The sequence below is a fragment of the Lepisma saccharinum genome, chromosome 21, assembly GCF_977018435.1.
Source record: "Lepisma saccharinum chromosome 21, izLepSacc3.1, whole genome shotgun sequence".
Taxonomy (NCBI): Eukaryota; Metazoa; Arthropoda; class Insecta; order Zygentoma; family Lepismatidae; genus Lepisma; species Lepisma saccharinum.
In genome coordinates, this window is record NC_139249.1 from 45,802,365 (window position 1) to 45,820,614 (window position 18,250).

At 36.5% G+C, this 18,250-nt stretch overlaps 1 protein-coding gene across 7 annotated transcripts in view; it reads right to left on the reverse strand.

Moving 5' to 3' along the window:
• Sin3A (SIN3 transcription regulator family member A) overlaps positions 1-18,250 on the reverse strand; it is a 159,188-nt gene that overhangs the window by 46,828 nt on the left and 94,110 nt on the right. For 5 of the 7 annotated variants that reach the window (XM_083142494.1, XM_083142490.1, XM_083142493.1 and 2 more), the window contains 3 exons: positions 17,911-18,135; positions 5,840-6,127; positions 392-650 (listed from right to left, as the gene is read on the reverse strand). In XM_083142494.1, coding sequence (XP_082998620.1) covers positions 392-650; positions 5,840-6,127; positions 17,911-18,135 — 772 coding nt within the window. The remainder of the gene's footprint in view (positions 1-391; positions 651-5,839; positions 6,128-17,910; positions 18,136-18,250) is intronic. The other 2 variants (XM_083142492.1, XM_083142495.1) reach the window with 2 other exon arrangements.

An 18,250-nucleotide genomic window follows, 5' to 3' on the forward strand; every position in this document is an offset into this window, starting at 1 on the left:
TTCCTTTCAACTACTTCTCTCTCTCTATTCCGATGAGCATGACTGATGATTAGATATGTGTGTGAGAAAGAGAAATAGGATGCGGTACGTATGTCAAAAGTTGTTCTCAACATAAGCAAACTGCCCAAACTGTGTAACCACAAGGACATCTAGTAATTAACCTGAGATGAGGTCAAAAATTCTGTTCTAAAGTTTTAATTCTGTTTTACCTTTAACAGAGGGAGTCAGGCATGATTATTGAAGCACACATTTTAAAATTCAATAAACAACTAGATAGACTGATTAAAGTAACTGTACGACAGTACAAATTGGAGTAAGTATCAACATTGATATTAATACATGACACATACAAGCCTATAAAAACAAGAGATGTTGAATTAGAAAAACTTACCAATCTCCATCGCTAAATCTCCCGTAGGCCTATCTTGCCTTGTTATATTGTTTGAGATCGGCTCCATGGCACACTGGCTATTGGTTCCATCATTGTATCCAATGAAATCCTTAAACCAGCGAAACAGTTCTGGGAATTTGCCAAGGAACGGCGTAACGAGCTGAACCAACTCCGTGCGCGAAACAACTTCCTGGTTATACAGCACCAAGCATCGAAGGAAGTTTTCATACACTTCCTGGCTTTTCAGAGCCTTGCGTACCTGCACATGGACAAAATAATACACAATGAACACGGTAATAGAACATTTTGCAAGCACAATCTATGTTAGTCTATCAGGCTGTGTCCAAAAGGTACGAAGTACAGACTTTAAGCATGATCTTCACGGAAGTGACATCACCTAGTGCGGTTCGAAAGTGCCAAGTACACAAGCAATCAAGACCATATCTCGGAGTACGGATTGTTGCAGAATTGGTCATGTGATTTCCGCACTCGTTGTTCACTTGTTTGAAATCAAGGAGGCAGAAAGCCAGCAACACAGGTTTAGACCAGCAAGTCGTTGGTTGAAGTTCTTCTAATGTGTGGAAATGTATGTATAAGAACATTTGAAAATGCTATCTGATAATTATGGTGAAAAACAAGTGTTTAAAACATGGGGAAAACGAGTCCTCAGTTTTATCTCATGATCATATTTGGCGCTGCAGTCGAAGTGCAATTTGAAAGAGTTTCACTTCCAGTCCACGACTTCAGAACGTACATCTTTCGGACACGGCCTCAGTTCGTAGCCTCAAGACTAATTGCGACAACAGACAATGACTGATGCAACAGATGAGTAAAGAAATACAAACAATGATGCTCTACCAGATGTCGGTGATGCAGTACTTGTACAGTCACGGACACTGCTGGGTTGTAACGACTGCATTGAAAGTCTATGCATTCATTACAACCCAGCAGTGTCCGGGACTGTACTACACAAAAAATTATACTAATTTCGAGGTAATATGCACTTTAGTGGCTGTACATTTATTATTACGAGGGCTGAGCTGATACCAAAGCTGATGTATCATATTGGCCGATACCAATGGTACTGGGTACTGATATTGGAAAGTATTGGTTGGAATTCCCGCATTTAAGCGAGTATAATGAGCGTGCGTGTATACACATGTAGTTACTAGGAGTAGCTCGCATCTGTTCATGACAGTTTCTAAGGCGAAAACTGTTTTTGTAGAAGTTATTTACAGCTTGATACACCTCCTGTGTGACTGGAGGTGCATGCTTGAATGCCGCCAGAATGGTGCTGCTTTTCTAGATGTTGCAAAACTTTCCAATACCAGGGTAGCTACGATTTTTTGATTATGAAATTCCCTGACTTTTCCAGGTTTTCCAGACCAGAAATAATTTTTTTCCAGACATGTTTGTCGTTATGATATTTGCTTTTGAACCTCATGTTTTTCAATTAAATATGCAGGCACGTTAATTATTATGAATATGAATATACACAGTTATTAGCTGAAAATTAACCGAGTGATTAATATAATGCTATTCAATGAAAAAATAAATAACTATTGTACTTCCCAATTTTCAGTCATTACAATTTAAGTGGTGTAAAAAAATCAATAAAAAAATGTGGCATTTATCAAAGCTTTACAATGTAACCTGTATACAACCTCAATTAGCCTACATCAATACAAATGAGAAACAACAGAAAATTAGGTCATGTACCTTTAGAAAATATGCAATAAGTTTAATGATTATATTTTTTAATTTATTGAAAATAGTAGGCTACATATATTATGGAAATTCAGAACTTGAATGGGGCCGGTGACCAACCATACACCTAAAAACAATATATACGCGGGCCATACTTTGGAATCAAATATCTCCATTATTTGAGTTTTCACATGCTGGAACCAATTTTATATTACGGAAAACATCGAAATCTGTCTTCTGAAAGGTAACAGTTCCGAATGTTTTATGATTTTTTTTTTCACATTTTCCTAGCAGGAAAACTAATTATCATATAATTTTTGAAATCATTGTGACACGAAATTTGAACCTTCCTTAAAATCATGAGCACTATTTGGATTCGAAAAGTTATTTATGTTGAAAAAAACCTTCAAAATGACCTTAAAATAATCCAATAGCGCAACAACCCAATATTGGGCCAAGGCTTACCTACCGACTGCTGGCCTCCCTCCCACGCGAGCCACCAAGGGGGCGTGGAGATCTGCAGCCAGACTAGGGGGACGGGTGGTCAGCCCGACCGACCCCCAGCCGTTGTAGTACTTCGCGACCGGATTATGCTCACTCACTCGGAGCTCCCCAATTTCCTCACGATAGTGGGTTGCCACTGGCCCTATACGTAGGCCGAATAAACCAAACCTGACATTCCTAACCTAACCACAAAAGCATATATTAACAAAATCTTAAGTAATCGCTAAAACTCTGCAGTATGTGTTAACAGACATACATCAAAATCGAACCATGTAAAAGTTGCATTTGTAGCATGATGAAATCGTAATAAAACAAAAGGAACTTGGGCTCATTTTCACCACTTTTAAGCATAATTTCATTCTACACGCGAACAATACGTAAAATTACTATCGGCATGAAACCAACATTCCTAACCTAACACCGACGTGTGACCAGTGTACGTATATTCGAATATTGACGTCACTGATACTGCATAAAATCACTAATTTCTCGGGTGTAACACATCTCTGCAATGTAAAAACTACAACAACGAGCAAATGAACTAGTTCATCAGGTTGCTTCTGAACGGGTCGCAAACGAAGGACTCAAATTCACAGAACGGGTTCAAGGGGGAATGAAGTAGTGAGTCCCTTTGTTTTTACTCGGCGTCCACACCCGTCCAGTGTGATGTCAACCACAGCCAGTTACGTGAAATTCTGCTCTTCAAGCTTTATTGCAGATCCAAAATCAATGAACTGTCCAAACACCAACCTGCTCCGCTTCATGTATCAAAAGAGAATGGGTTCCGAATGGGTGTGTTCTTGAAGAAAGGAAATTTCCTCACTACACACAAAGCTAAAGCAACATTTTTTTCCGCAAGAAATTCTGAGGATGGCTGGTGCGTAGGTTTCGTCTTGAGTAGCTTGTTCTCTAAGAAAAAATCTCACGCCTCACCAAATTCCGGTCTTGAACAGGTTCACAAGAACGAGATGCAAAATGAACTGATCCAAGAACCTAGATCCGAGAGTGAATAAATATAGAATTGAAATACGAAGAAACCATAATTCTGTACGTAACAGACTAGAAGTCATAATGACGAGAGGAACAAGTTTCTGAACTGAATCTTTTGGGGGGACTGGAATCACAAGAACCGAATTCGGAAGTGGAAATGAACCGTTCGTTCATTTTTAACTGGTTCTCCTGCTACTCCAAAATGCACGTAAATTCCAGAAAATATGCAAAATTCCCTGACTATTCCCTGACCAACTAAATTCCCTGACTTTTCCCTGTTTTCCAGGTTTTCCAGTCGCGTAGCAACCCTGAATACTAAGTGAAAACTCATGGAAAATGCCCATTTTGCTTTTAAAAGTTATTTTTTAAAATAATTATTGCTAAAGAAAGACAATCTGTAGATATAAACATGTTATACGCAGTGACATAGTGAAAAAAATGTGTGGTTTGATTTTGGCATAATACGCACCCCAGTTTTGAGGGGCAAAAATATGGGAAAAAAAGTGCGCATTATACAAGAGTAAATACGGTAATTTACTGATACTTCTCCAGAGTAATTAATCTGGAAATTGCGCAATTTCAAAATTTCTTTTTACTTTGTACCAGTTTTGTGTGAATCTGGATTTTATGATGGCAATATGATAATATTCTGAAGTAATTCCTGTATGTTTTAAAGCAAAACTCTTGATAAATTGATGCATATAATTGGACTGGAAAAATGTTAAACTAATATTAAACAATATTTTGAACATTTATTTTATTATTGTTAATTTTCAAACATCGGTATTAGTGGTAATGGTTTGAGGTGGTTATCAGCTCAGCTTGTATTACTGTTTTCATACAACTGGATTAGGAACATATCTTCATGATGGATGCGGTAAATGCAGTTTGAGTATTACATACGTGAAATTTTCTATTTCCGTATTGCACCAAGGGTACAGCATTTAGAGCGAAGATAGTAATAACTAAGGCTAAGATTTTTTCATGACTTAGCATATTATTCTTGGTAAGGGTGATGTGTTCCCTAAATATATATAAATTCATATTGTGAAGAAACTAACTGAATTAAGGTACTTTATAAGAGCATATTCTGCCATATTTGGCCATTTCTATGTGATAAAGCATGTCTTGATGGATTTTTGGTTATATATATTATATATATTTTAGTTTTTCAAGAAATATACAGTTAATTTCGAAGTGGACTAGTTCTTAATTCCATATTCAGTCGAGTTTTTTTTTAAATGCAGCAAACATTGTGCATTCCAACTAAGGGCCCATAAAGTGACCTGAAAAAACGTAAGTAGGTGAAAATATTTCAGCATATGTTAGATATTGATGTTTGCAACAGTCCAGTTATAAGGGCATATTTTTCAAATTATAGTGCATATTTTGTAAAATTTTAGGTCAAAAGAGTATTTTATTTTACATATTTTGATGTTTTTTAGACATAAAAATCCTAGCCCTAGTAATAACTATTAAATTGTGCAATGTGGAAATATGAAATTTCACACAGGTAAGAACATATATACTGGAAACATTATTACTTAAAAATAATTGAGAAAAATACATTTTAATGAATGCACACTACTGTACCAATAATTTAGAGCTATCATTAAGAAACACCCCCTGGGTGCGTAAAGGCAGCTGATGGATCACAAGGGCAAAGATCATGAGTTGGGAGGGGGCACCTGCACACCCCTTTTATGCTTTCATGGTCTGATGAAATAAATGGTGAAATAAATAAACACTGAATTCATACTTCACCACAAATTTTAAAATTAAGGTCTGCATTTAGTGCTTTAGAAAATTCATGTACATTACACAAAGATAAACATGTGGATTCTTACACAAATAGGTTCACTCTATATTATTAAATTAATATTTTATATTTTTCCTTGTATGTACGTAATGCTTGCATTCTAAAATTATTACTCTTGAAGTCTACGGTTATTACAATAACCATTGTTATAACTGTATCTTTAGTCAAACTAAAAATAAATGTCTGATGAAGGGAGTGGTTTTCTCCTGAAACGTCACAACGAAAAACTGTTTTCATGCTTGTAATAACCGTAGACTAGAAGAGAAATAATTAATATTTTATTACGTTGTAATTTAAAATTTCATTGCTTAATACCTCTTTAATATTGTTTCATTTCAATTTTTCTCTTAAAACGTTGATAAAATGAATTTCAAGCTAATTATATTGAGAGGTCTACTTCAAAGAGAATTTTCTGGAATCTTGCTTACCTTGTCAAAAAATGCATATTCAGTAAGGCTACCATATTTTCCCGCCTCCGCAAGGGTAACATCCCTCAATGACACTGTCTTCTGCTTCTTGATAGGCGGTGGATTTGCAGTCGATGATGATAATGATGGTGACCTCTTCAACTGCTGGCCAAATTTGTTCGCATTATTCAGAGTTCCGCTGCCACTGCCACTTGAAGAATTGTAACTGGGCTTTGCACTTGAGGTCTTTTTCGCCACCGGTGTGTGATCGTTAGTAATGCCTTTACAGCCCTGTAAAGAGACAACGATCTATTTCAGTATAACAACTGCGCAAAGAATAGACCAATGCTATACATATATAATATTTTTATCATGCACAGACAGACACACACACACATTATATATGAAGCAAACCTTATGACATACTAAATATAAAAAAAATATCCCTGAATATATGCATGCAGGTAACAGTTGCAATATAATACCATTTGATACAAAATTTATTGGTATATTAAAATGAGAAATATTTTGTGGAACCCAAGTGATTCACTTATTTCTTTAATTAATGTTGAAAGGTTTTTTCCTTAAGACAAATAAGATGCATATTTGAAATGATATTGAACAAAACCACACCACCCTGTTATATTAACAACAAAAGCAAAGTTCTAGAAATATCACCTACAGCTCCAAACAAAGAAAGTTGGACCTTATATTCTTCCCATCTATTGGGAGAAGTGGCGGAGATACTGTTCACAGTTTTCAAGTTTTATCAAAGGATACAAATCTAACCCCCCCCCCCCCCAATGTCTCTCCACATCAAATTACAGTTACTAACCCTGTTCAATAGTTTCATGAAATTTTGATCTTGCACTTTTTTAAGGGAAGGGACAAAAATAAACTTTCTCCAAGGTAGCATTTTGCTAGAAGGCTCTGAACTTCAGGAGGGGGGAGAATGTAGAATGGCAGTTAGAGAGGTGCAAGGCGGCTTACTTTTACACTCTGTCCCGGAAATCTCTTGAGTGAGCAAACGAAAAAAGTCTCTGTGCAAGTAGTGACTCGAGGAGGCTCAGCCAATAAACTTTTGAGAGGGGAAGTGAGTATTGTTACCAGCCATTTGCAGAAGAATGTGCTGCTTCGCTCCGCCAACTCACGATCTCCCCTTCTATATTGTTATGCGTGGCCTTGCTCCACACATTCCCGGGGCAGATTAATCGGTACTCTATCGGTACTAGGCCGATATAAGCAAATCGGTGTATCGGTTTATTGGTAAAATTACAGATCGAATGCATCTATAAATATATTATAGTTTAGTGCACAATTCTACCATTTTCTCATAACTTTATGGATAATCTCCATGCCCTGCTTTTAAAAAAAGTAAATGTTTAAATATGCAACTTCTTTTGCACTGCACTCACCTTGAAAAGCACATTTATTAAGGTCAATGAACCATTGAGGTTTTTAAGAATCACTTGGAATTTTATATCGGATCGGTAGAATATCAGTTATCGATATCGGTACATTATTGGTATTTGTATCGGCCCATCTGTACCTTCAAGTAACAGGATAAGAGACTATGATTCTAAACAGTTTTTTAACAAGTTCAAGGGCTTAGCTTTTACTTTTAGATGAGGTAAGAAACATTTCACAAAATAGCATTGAGTAGAACTCACAGTATAGTATATGTTTCAAAGTCCAATAAAAAACATTTACTTACGGTATTTTTTTGTGATCCACAATGTTTACACAAGGCATTCATCCGGCTACTTTCGTAAGGGCAGAAAATTTACGGGGCCCAGTGAATGGTACGTGGAGTTGGAGTTATGGTTATTGTAGCAACTACATGAACAATTTACTAAGAGACATGAGTAACACAAAATAAATTTAAATACAATACGATTAAGATATGTCCAAAACCAGATAGACGTATCTGGATTTAAGATTTGTTTTATTTTACTTCGCTTTTGTGCCACTTTTGACTAATTGCGAAGATGGAGATGAGTGATGATATGATGAAATTCATGAATGGACACTCACAAACATCCATGCCCAGGCTGGGATTCGAACCCAGGACCCCTGGCATCGTAGCATGATGTGCTAACCACTCTGCCACGGGGCCGGCTATCAGAATGAGCATATTTGCACATATACCTATAACATCGGTGGTGTCTCCTCCCTCAATATCGTCTGCAACAAAAACCAATGGAGGTTAATGACACAGTTGCACACACAGTCCTAAGACAAATTTCCTGGAAGAGCAAATGCAGGGTTGGTTTGCAGCCGGATCTCCCCTCCACAAGTCGACCGATGGACCCATCCCCCTGCACCTCAGGTAATGAAAAGAGGGCACAGGCCCCGATGCCAACTCTAGCATAATGATGCTAAATCTAGCACAATTTGAGTTTCACTGGCACCTAGGTCCTGCATAATGGAAAAATCTACATGATTTGCAAACTTGCTTCTCTGGGAGAGAGAAATTCACTTCAAAGGACGATATTTTGAGAAATTAAAAATAAAATTGTATCCAGATCTTATTTCCAGGCAAGGGACATGCTTTTTCAACCACACCCTCTCCTCTTTTCATAATTTCTCTATTCTCCCCAGTTTACCTCGAGAGGAATTTTCATGGCAAGAAATTGGTAGAAGTTGGGGAGCACAAATAAAACAAATGTTCCACTTTGTAGTCAATGAATCACCTCAAACTTTCTCTAGTTCAATGTTGAATTCATATCTTCAAATTACAATCATTCAAAAAATAATTGTAATAAGAAATCACTGTTACTAATTATCAATAACAGTAATATAATAATAATAATTCATTATAATTATTTTTTAGATCCTAGCACAATTTATCATTTACCATAATTTCAGAGATTAAGCAGCACTTTCTCTTATTGGGAGGTTGACAACACAAGGCAGGAGTCATCTGCAATTTCAGGCTTTGTCCATCACTTTGTGCAGCCTCTCCAAGGTTTTGGTTAAAAACTCCTGATTTTGTCGGTGCATGTGCCCATCACATTGCCAGTGTAGGTGTTAGCACAGAACACTACCCCGACAAAAGAACGGCACGTGTGTAAGCAGCCTGATGGTTAATCATACAAATGACATCATCTGGATAATTAAGCAAATTGAACGTAAGGATAAACAAATTGTCTCTTTTCCGTTACCAGATATGTCCCCACCCAGGTCTCTTGGTCATCCCTATAATTACTAATCAAGATAAATCTGTACCTGTGTACTTCATCATGTACCATCTTGCAATGAAAGCTGGCAAATAATGAATGAGGATCGAGTACTCTTCTTTATGTACCTTTGGAGAAGAGAATACTTTTTTTGTTTCTCTTGTCTATTTGCAACTACAAACTTCTTCTCTTCCTTGCTCTCAGTCTCCATTTGCTATGAAGCTCCAATCACATTGTTTCACTTTTTCTCGTTTGCTGTACTTTTGCAGGGTGGTCACTCTAGGACCTTATAAAATTCAAGTATAATTCCCGGTTTTCAAGGCAAAGTTCCCAAAAATTCAAAGGTACCAGCAAATGTTTTCTCTATTTCAAACTTAGGTATTACCATCTCTCACCTCCCACACACAAACATATATTAACAATATAAAGGATCTGTGAGATTCCAATGTATCCAAAAATTCTAATTCAATTCAATTGAACGGTATATATTAGGGATGGGCCGATATGGAATTTTGGCCAATACCGATATAAAATTTGCCGATACCGATATTCTACAGATCCGATATAAAATTAGAAATGGTCCTTGAAGAACTTGAAAGGTTCATTGACCTCCTTAATAAATGTGTGTTTCAAGGTGACTGCAGTGCAAAATAAATTGCATATTTAGAAATTTACTTTTTTAGAAAGTAGGGCATGGCATTTATCCATAAAATTACAACAAAATTGCAGAATTTTGCACTAAATTATCAGATATTTATTGATATATATAGGATCGGTAAAATAATCGGCAATTTTACCGATAAACCGATATGCCTATATCAGGCAATACCGATAGAGTACCAATTAATCGGTCCCATCTCTAGTACATATATATTTAATTTAAGGTGCGGAATTTACATTTGACATTTCGCGTACTCAGACTATAAATGCATGTACAAACACAAGTCACAAAATGTTAAGGGATATAGTAATCTACGAAAAATTGTTATTTGTACAAGAATTTCAAATTTACCTAATCAACTTAAAGAAATCAAGTTCAAGATATTTTGTCTTGTAATAGTCTTCCGTCTGTCAGATACAATTGTAGATTGTTCTGCAAAGGACACTAACAAAGCAAACGGATCAAGAGGATTTTTTTATATTATCCAAGGAGTTTTTTATTTTCCTTCGATAAAAATAAAACCAAAACTGTGAAAAACTTGCCTCAGGACATTAATAAATTCAATTGGGATTTTTAAAAACTTGCAATTTTTCACGTCTATGGAGAAAAATTCAAGCAGAATTCACGCATCATTCCCGGAGCAAATAATTCACGCATAATTTCAGGAATTCAAGGAATTCCCAGTGAGTAGCCACCCTGTTATAATTAATTGCAAGTAGAGCCGGACTGATACAATTTTGAAGCTAGGGACCACACTTTGGTAACACAGCAGGTTAGATTTTAAACTAATACTGCAAAGTGAATCCCATGAGCAAAAGTTTTAAAAATTATTTGAAACAATAAACAACAGGCAAAAATTGTGTTTCGATTACAAAAAGAGGAATACTGTCAAGACAAAATAAAATACATGGCCAAAAACATTCATTCTCTCTGTAAGTAGTTTCAAAATTTACAAGATCATTGCAACAAAATTATGCCACACAAATTAGAATCATCACATGGTAGTCTGTACACAGAATACAACATAGCCAGCCTTAGGACTGGGAAAATCAGGTTCTCCAGAGGCTTCACTACATATGTAAATTAACTGTGCATGAATTATTTTACTTTGCATAATAGCATTGCTACTTCCGATTGAGAAACAAGATCAATTGTTTTCCAAATCTCAAGAATTCACATAAAAAAATTATGTTGGTTATAGAACCTGCAGCAGCCTGGCTGATTGTAGATCATGCTACTTCCATGGCTCATGTACATTTGTGGTTGAAGATGACAATATCTGGGACAATGCTTGAACATACAAATGTAGATCAACCTTTGCAAACAATTTACTCGGACAACCATTCTCACACTAATATTTTGTTCATACTCAATTTTGAACATAATTCATCACCAACTTCTTTTTTTTTTTGTTCATCTGCACATGCAATAGTGAACTTCAAAAATACATAACAAATGTTTATTCCACTATGCTATTGGAGAGGTCACCTGTTCAACAATGCAATTCATTGAACAACTAATATCAAGAATGCTGGCTTGGCTTAATATACTGCAACAGCTTTTTTTTTTTAATCATGTATTATAAATTGTTTTATTTTATTCCCTGTGAGTTAACGTATATGGTACTGATAGAACTACCAAGCCAAGACTGGGACCTATACAAAATAAATTAATTTGTTGCATTTGGCTTGGGCAAAAGAACGAAAAGAAAATCCAATCAGAGTACAGCATAGTTATTCAACATATGGTTCATCATTTTATAGTTTTAGCCACTCAAAAAGCCTGTTATCCAAATAGACACTATAAAACATGTATACCCCTTTCAGAAATGCCCTTAAATGGATCTTAAGTTTATTATTTTTTATATTATTCCTATTGTACTATTATTATTTATGATCTCTTCAAATTGTGTGACAATTTTTGTTATAGGTTCTGTGAACATTATTTGTCAAAGGTCCTGCAACCTACTTAAAGGTGGATGGACTTATAATGCATAAAACTGAATATGCTATGTATATCCTTCCATTGTGTTTCTGAAATATTCAGCCCAATGATATTTTCGAAGAAGGGCATTGTGGTTTACAAAAAACCTCCAGAATAAGAATATCTTTGTATCAAAACATTTGTTTGTGAACAAATTTTTAAAGAATTCACATTTAATTCCTGCTTACTTCTTTGATTCAAACAATTCTGGTCTTGTTTTATTGGTTTGGTTAAGTGTGACTGAGTATGAATTATGATTAGATATAAACTGAATCCCAGCCTGGGATTCGAACCAGGAACCTTTGGTGACTTGAGGTCATAATAAAACAACTTATAAGATTGACTACTGAGACACCAAATTCTACAGTAGTTCCAAACATACAAGGTGCATTCAATAAATAACTGGAAAAGTAGTATAATAAATCTAAAATAAGACCGTGATTGTTATATGTTTGTTATTTTGTGAAGGCATCTGTAAGCTATTCATAGCTGAGGCTGATACACCTGCCTCGTGCACGTGACGCTGCGAAACAGTTACACAAGATGGCAGCACCCTTACAGGAGTGCTCCAAGCTGAAGCAGGGAAATGTCGTGATGTTTTTGTTGAGTAAAGGTGTGAAACCGATGGAAATTCATTGCTGCATGACAGTTCAGTATGGTGACGACTGTATGAGTCGATCACAAGTGTACGAGTGGCCTGAGAAGTTCAAACAGGGCATAACCAGTGTTGAAGATTCTCCGCATCCAGGTCGCTCTGTCACTGCAGTCACAGAAAGCAATATCGCTCAAGTGGAGGACTTGATATGGTAGAACTGGCATATTACTGTCAATGAAATTGCTTCCCAGATGGAAGCATAATGTAAACACTACCACCTACTCCAACCTTTTGCATGCAAAACTGAAACCAGGCATTCTGCAGAGACGATGTGGCCTGGTGTCCACTGGTGTGCTCAATGACAATGCGACGCATGCATCCAAAAGATTTTTTTCCTGTGGAATCAGTGCCCTTATCAAGCGCTGGCGTAGGTGCATTGAACTGGAGGGGGGGACTATGTTGAAACATAGTACTGTAGTTTCTTTTGGTGCTTATAATAAATATTAGTTACAACATATTTCCGGTTATATATTGAATGAGACTTGTAATACAAGTGTCATACTCAATTTTGCCTCACAGCATAATGGACTCACGACAGGTATACACGTATCAGTGGGTATGAACAGATACATTCCAATATCAATATTAGCAAAAAGTGACACCACATTATTATCCACTCAGGCTCAATTTAGATTTCCTGTATATTACGAACACCCGGCACATATCATAGATTCCTTCTGTCACAAGGAGTTATATATACCTTCCTACTTTTCTAAATAAAGCAACTCTCTGATCTAGATTTCAAAATGGTAAGCAAACATGTCTCTAAAAAAATAAATGATTGATTTATTGATTTGGTTTATTTTACTTTGCTTTTTCAGCCCCTTTTGGCTAATTGCAAAGATGAGGATGAGTGATGACATGATGAAATTGATGAAGGGACACTCACAAAGAACACCTATGCCAAAAGTTAGTGGCTTCACTCTCAATGAATGCCAGATTCCACAAAACAGTGAAAAATTAAAATATCAAAAACCTCTACACTACAATAAATATGAACATAAGGTATTTCGTAAATTTGATTTGATTTACAGTACATTTCAGTTTCCTATCAAATGTAATACTTGAAAACAATTTTCATCTAATTTAGCTCACATCAAAGATCAAATTATAGCTGTACAAAGCACTGTATTGAAACAAAAGAAGAATGTAGTTCTGCTTTTATGAGAAAATTTCTTTGAGGATCTCATTTGACATTACATATGTTTTCAACAAAACTTGCAAAAGATGCACCAGAAGATATGTATATAACTAAAAATTATGAACAGGATACTTCAATACCATGCAATAAAATTTATTCAAATAAGTCTACAACCATGACAGTTGGTTATTTGGATATTTGTATTATTTTACAGGCTTATGGATAATTAGATGCAGAACAAACACAATGAAGATCTTACCCTTCAAAGCAATCAAACTACCCTGATACCATAAAAACAATATTTTCTTCAGTATTATGCAAAGTCGCTACGAGAATTGTATTTTTACTATTTAGCACGGTTTTTCTGCCACTTTTGGCTACTTGTAATGATGATAATGAAGGGGTGGTCACAAAGAACACCCATGCATAGACTGGGGCTCAAACCTGGAAACTTCAGTGGTGAAAGTGCTCTGCTATCGAGCCGGCTGTACAAGACACAAATGCACAGTAAATAAGATGACGCTACATGACTAGGTTAAGAATTAACAACGGATTTCACATGAAAATATGGACATAATCTTCCAATTCAAGTATTTGTGTTTTTGTTATTTCAGTATGACCTCATGGCAACAAGGGTGAGTGATTATTTGGATGAAATTAATGCTCACGGAAAACATCCATGACGACATTCAAACTTGGGAACTTTGGTGAAGAGATCGAAAGCTAACTACTTAACACTCAGCCACTGAGTTGACTCGAATCCAAGTGCTTGAAGCATAACTAGAGATATAATAAAATCAGATATCTCGAAAAGTAAAACTGACAAATGTAGACACTGTGTCAATCTCCTATAAGGTAAATGAAAGTTGCAAACAACCAATGCAACTACAGAAACAATTGAACAGTTGATACGGATTTATATTTACTGCTCAAAATTTTGCTAGAAGCAATTATTGCTCGTTTGAAAGCTTGAAACACAGATTGATTGATGTATTTAAAATTGATGGGTGCATCGGCACATAAGGACATTTTGCACCCTTCAATGTTGATTCGTTGATTGATTTGCTTTTTTTTACTTCGCTTTGTATGCCACTTTTGGCTAATTTGCAAAGTTGGGGATGAGCAATGATATGATGAATGGACACACAAACATCCATGCCGAGACCAGGATCCAAAGCCGGGGCCCCTGGCATCGTAGCACAATGTGCTAAACACTCTGCCACCGGAGCCAACACCCACCCTTCAACGTATAAGAGGAAATATCCCCTTACTAAAATTCTTACGTAAAACATTAAAACAAGGGGTGTAAGAAGCCCCTTGAGAAAGATTAAAGTTGCGAGGTTGTAAAAGGATCTGCACAAAAACAAACACAACATTGATTGATTGATTTGGTGTTTTAAGTCCACTTTGTGCACAGTAAGGCTAATCTGGACTGGACCTGCAGTTTAAAGTGGGATCCGAACCACTTGTGCCTCCACCGGGTCCTCTGATGACAAGGCGACGACGCGACCACTGCGGCATCGGGGAGGCCCAAGAAACACGGCACATTACAAGTAAGAATAAACTGAAAACTCCCTCACAGACAGTGGAAGAGAGCAGTTCTTCTCAAAAAACTAAAAACATTTGCTAAAACACTCCAAACAGGGATGACAAGACACTTGGTTTCATAAAAGTCTGCCTGAGGAAAGCAAAATTGGCACATTCAAGAAGAATATGGTGATTACAGACACGAAAAAGTGGAGGGTTCAGTCCTTGTAGCATGTAACTATGGGTGAGAGAGCTGTCCCCTATATGCAGCTGGCTTAAAACAACTTGACGTGAGGGAAGGGACAAGGAACACTATGCAGCCATGGTGAGCTTAATAGCATGAAGCTTGTTTCCCGTTGCCGCATCCCACTCTTCCTGCCAAGTGTCAAGAAGGCAACAAAGAAACAAACACATTCTGCGGGCCACTAGCTATCAGAAGATGGACGAGAACATCATCTGCAGTCTTCGCAGCAGCATCAGCTGCTCGTTCCCCTTTCTGCCCACATGACAAGGGACCCAGAAGAAGCAGACATCAGCACTGGCAGATAAGGACACAAGCCGTTGAAGGATATGCTGCACTACCAGTTGCCGGGAATTCAGAGATTCCAGGCTCTGAAGCACACTGGTCAAATCACAGCAGACATGGACTTTCTTCAGACCATTGACATCAGCAAAGTCCAGGGCCTTTAGAATGGTGTACAACTCTCCCGTATAGAAGAACAGGCAGGATGTTAACGAATAACTGGAACTTTGAGAGTCTATGGCAAAGGTGCAACCAACTGGTTCAACTGACTTGGACCCATTCGTATCAAATGCATTAAAATTGGGGTATTGTATGTGAAGCTCTAAAACCCCTGCTGGTATTCGACCATTGGTGTTTCTGCCTTTGGGAGGGCAGTTTAAGACTTGTCAATCACAAGTGCATTAAATTCCCAAGTTGGGGCAGGCAGTATTAGTGGAGAAAAGCCAGGCCGATCACTATCAACACCAAGTGAAGTGATGATAGGATCTCATCTGCACGAACACTGAATGGTCTTGCAGCACGAGGATGAAGGCGGTACACAATAAGCCTTCTCACTGTCTGATACACGAAACACAGACTGATGTACAGGATAGTGTATTATAAAAAGTAAAGTTATAATATTTTTATTAAGTTGGACAATCAACCTACACAAATGATCAAAAATATCTTTGTAAAGTTTACCAACAATATTCAGTTTTTATCTGTCAAAATATATCTCTATATCCAATCTACACATACACGGCAACACTTTAGAAAATTTTACATCTTCAACATTCACTAGTTTCTGAAAAGAGGATGAAATCTCTACATGGATTTTCTCTTCTACAGTCAGACAGGTCAAATTACTTATTTGCCTTGAGCTACTACCAGTCCACCAAAATTTATTTTTACAGCCTCTGGTAGTAACAAGATATATATAATACTTAACAAGGATGGAGAGACAAACAGCATGTAAGCGTTCTTTTGTCACCTTGGCTTATTAGTACCCTAAGATAGATGGTTTTCATTGGTATGCTAATGTTCATTAATGTCAAGGTTAAGTTGAATGTAAGACTGATAATGTTTCTTGTATATTGGAGGTTTACTGTTATCGCATGATGCCACCCCTGAGGTATAGGTAACCATTTCCGAGCCACTGGAAATATCTCCACCAAGTACCAGTAGTTCATGATTGATAGTTTGGCAATTGGCTATCTGCGGTTGTTGGTTAACTTGTAACCCATGACAACTTTCCCACGATTCCAATGAACCCACGTAAGGTAAGCACAAATACTATCCCAATCACAGGGTTTTGATGATCTTAGTAATACTGTGGTCTCAAAGCACACAGATTTAAAAACATGTTATTCACATTAAAACTATATAATGTATGATATGTGAGTGTATCTGGTTCCCAAGCAATCGCAAGTTTTCACTACACATACTAAACTAATATTAATTCATAACAAAGCTGAAATCATTGTTTAAACTATCATGTCTAAAATTATCAAGATCTGTTACACACACATACATTTAAAATGACATGAATAATTATGAACCAAGGCTAAAAACTATAAAAATTTTATTATTCTCATTGAAAATGAAAAGAACTATAACATTTCTTTATTGTTTTTGAAATGCAAAAACTTTAAACATTTATTCTGTTAGAAATGAAAAGAACTAACATTCATTTATTCCGATTAAAATGCAGAGAACAATAACATTTATTCTGAATTAAATTAAAAGAACCATAACATTTCTTTATTCTGATTAAAATGCACAGAACTACAACATTCATTCTGTATAAAATTAAAATAAATATAACATTTCGTAACTCTGACTACAATGTAAAGAACTCTTTAACATTTAATTAAAATAACTCTAACATTTACTCTGAAGTGAAAAAGGCATGCATACAAAACAAGCAAACGTGCAGTTTTTCAACAATCCATACATGAACTTGTACAAATAATAATAAAAATAAAGAAAGTGAAAATTAAAGCTTTTTTCAAGATCTTCTGAAGCATACAACCACATGCTTAATCACCATAAAAAAGTATTGTATCCAGGAATCCATCACAACCAACACTACCACTAAATACTGGAATTAGTACTGTTATCCTTGAAGTCATCATCATCCTCCAGTTCAAAACACTGCTTCATTGAAAGCATTTCTTAAAAACTTGGCATTACATGAATGCCCATCACCACTGAATTAATACTGGTAACTTCTCTTCAACACGGTTGCAATATATATATATTTATTGCCTTCACCAATCATGCTTCTCTTGATCATTCTTTAACATCATTACAATCCACATGAATACTCCTTTACTAGTTTTGAGAATCTTGTTACAGCTTCCAAATTCTATTATCCCATACATTTATTCACGTTTTTGCCTTTTGATCACGCTATCTGTACTAATGAAATTGTATGAACTCACCAGTGCAGCTTGATGGCTTGTTGCATCTGGTAAAAACTGGCCAAACTCCTGCAGAAGATCCTCCTGGTTCTCAAAGAGCTTTGCCACCTGCGAGTACACCTCAGCTTCCGTGAGATGCTTCCCTGGGGTCGACAGGCCTTCTTTCAGGCTGCGCTGCTCTTTTTGGTACGTGTGCAGGATCTCCAGGAAACGTTTGTACTTGTCAGGTTGACCTTGAAATCTATTCTGCAAAAATACTTGGCAAATCAAAATAAGGCCTATGATCGGGCGAGGTTTCAGGTAATTATGCTTACAACAAGGGGTAGGAAGAGGTGAGGTATTTCATTAAATCTAGGATCTT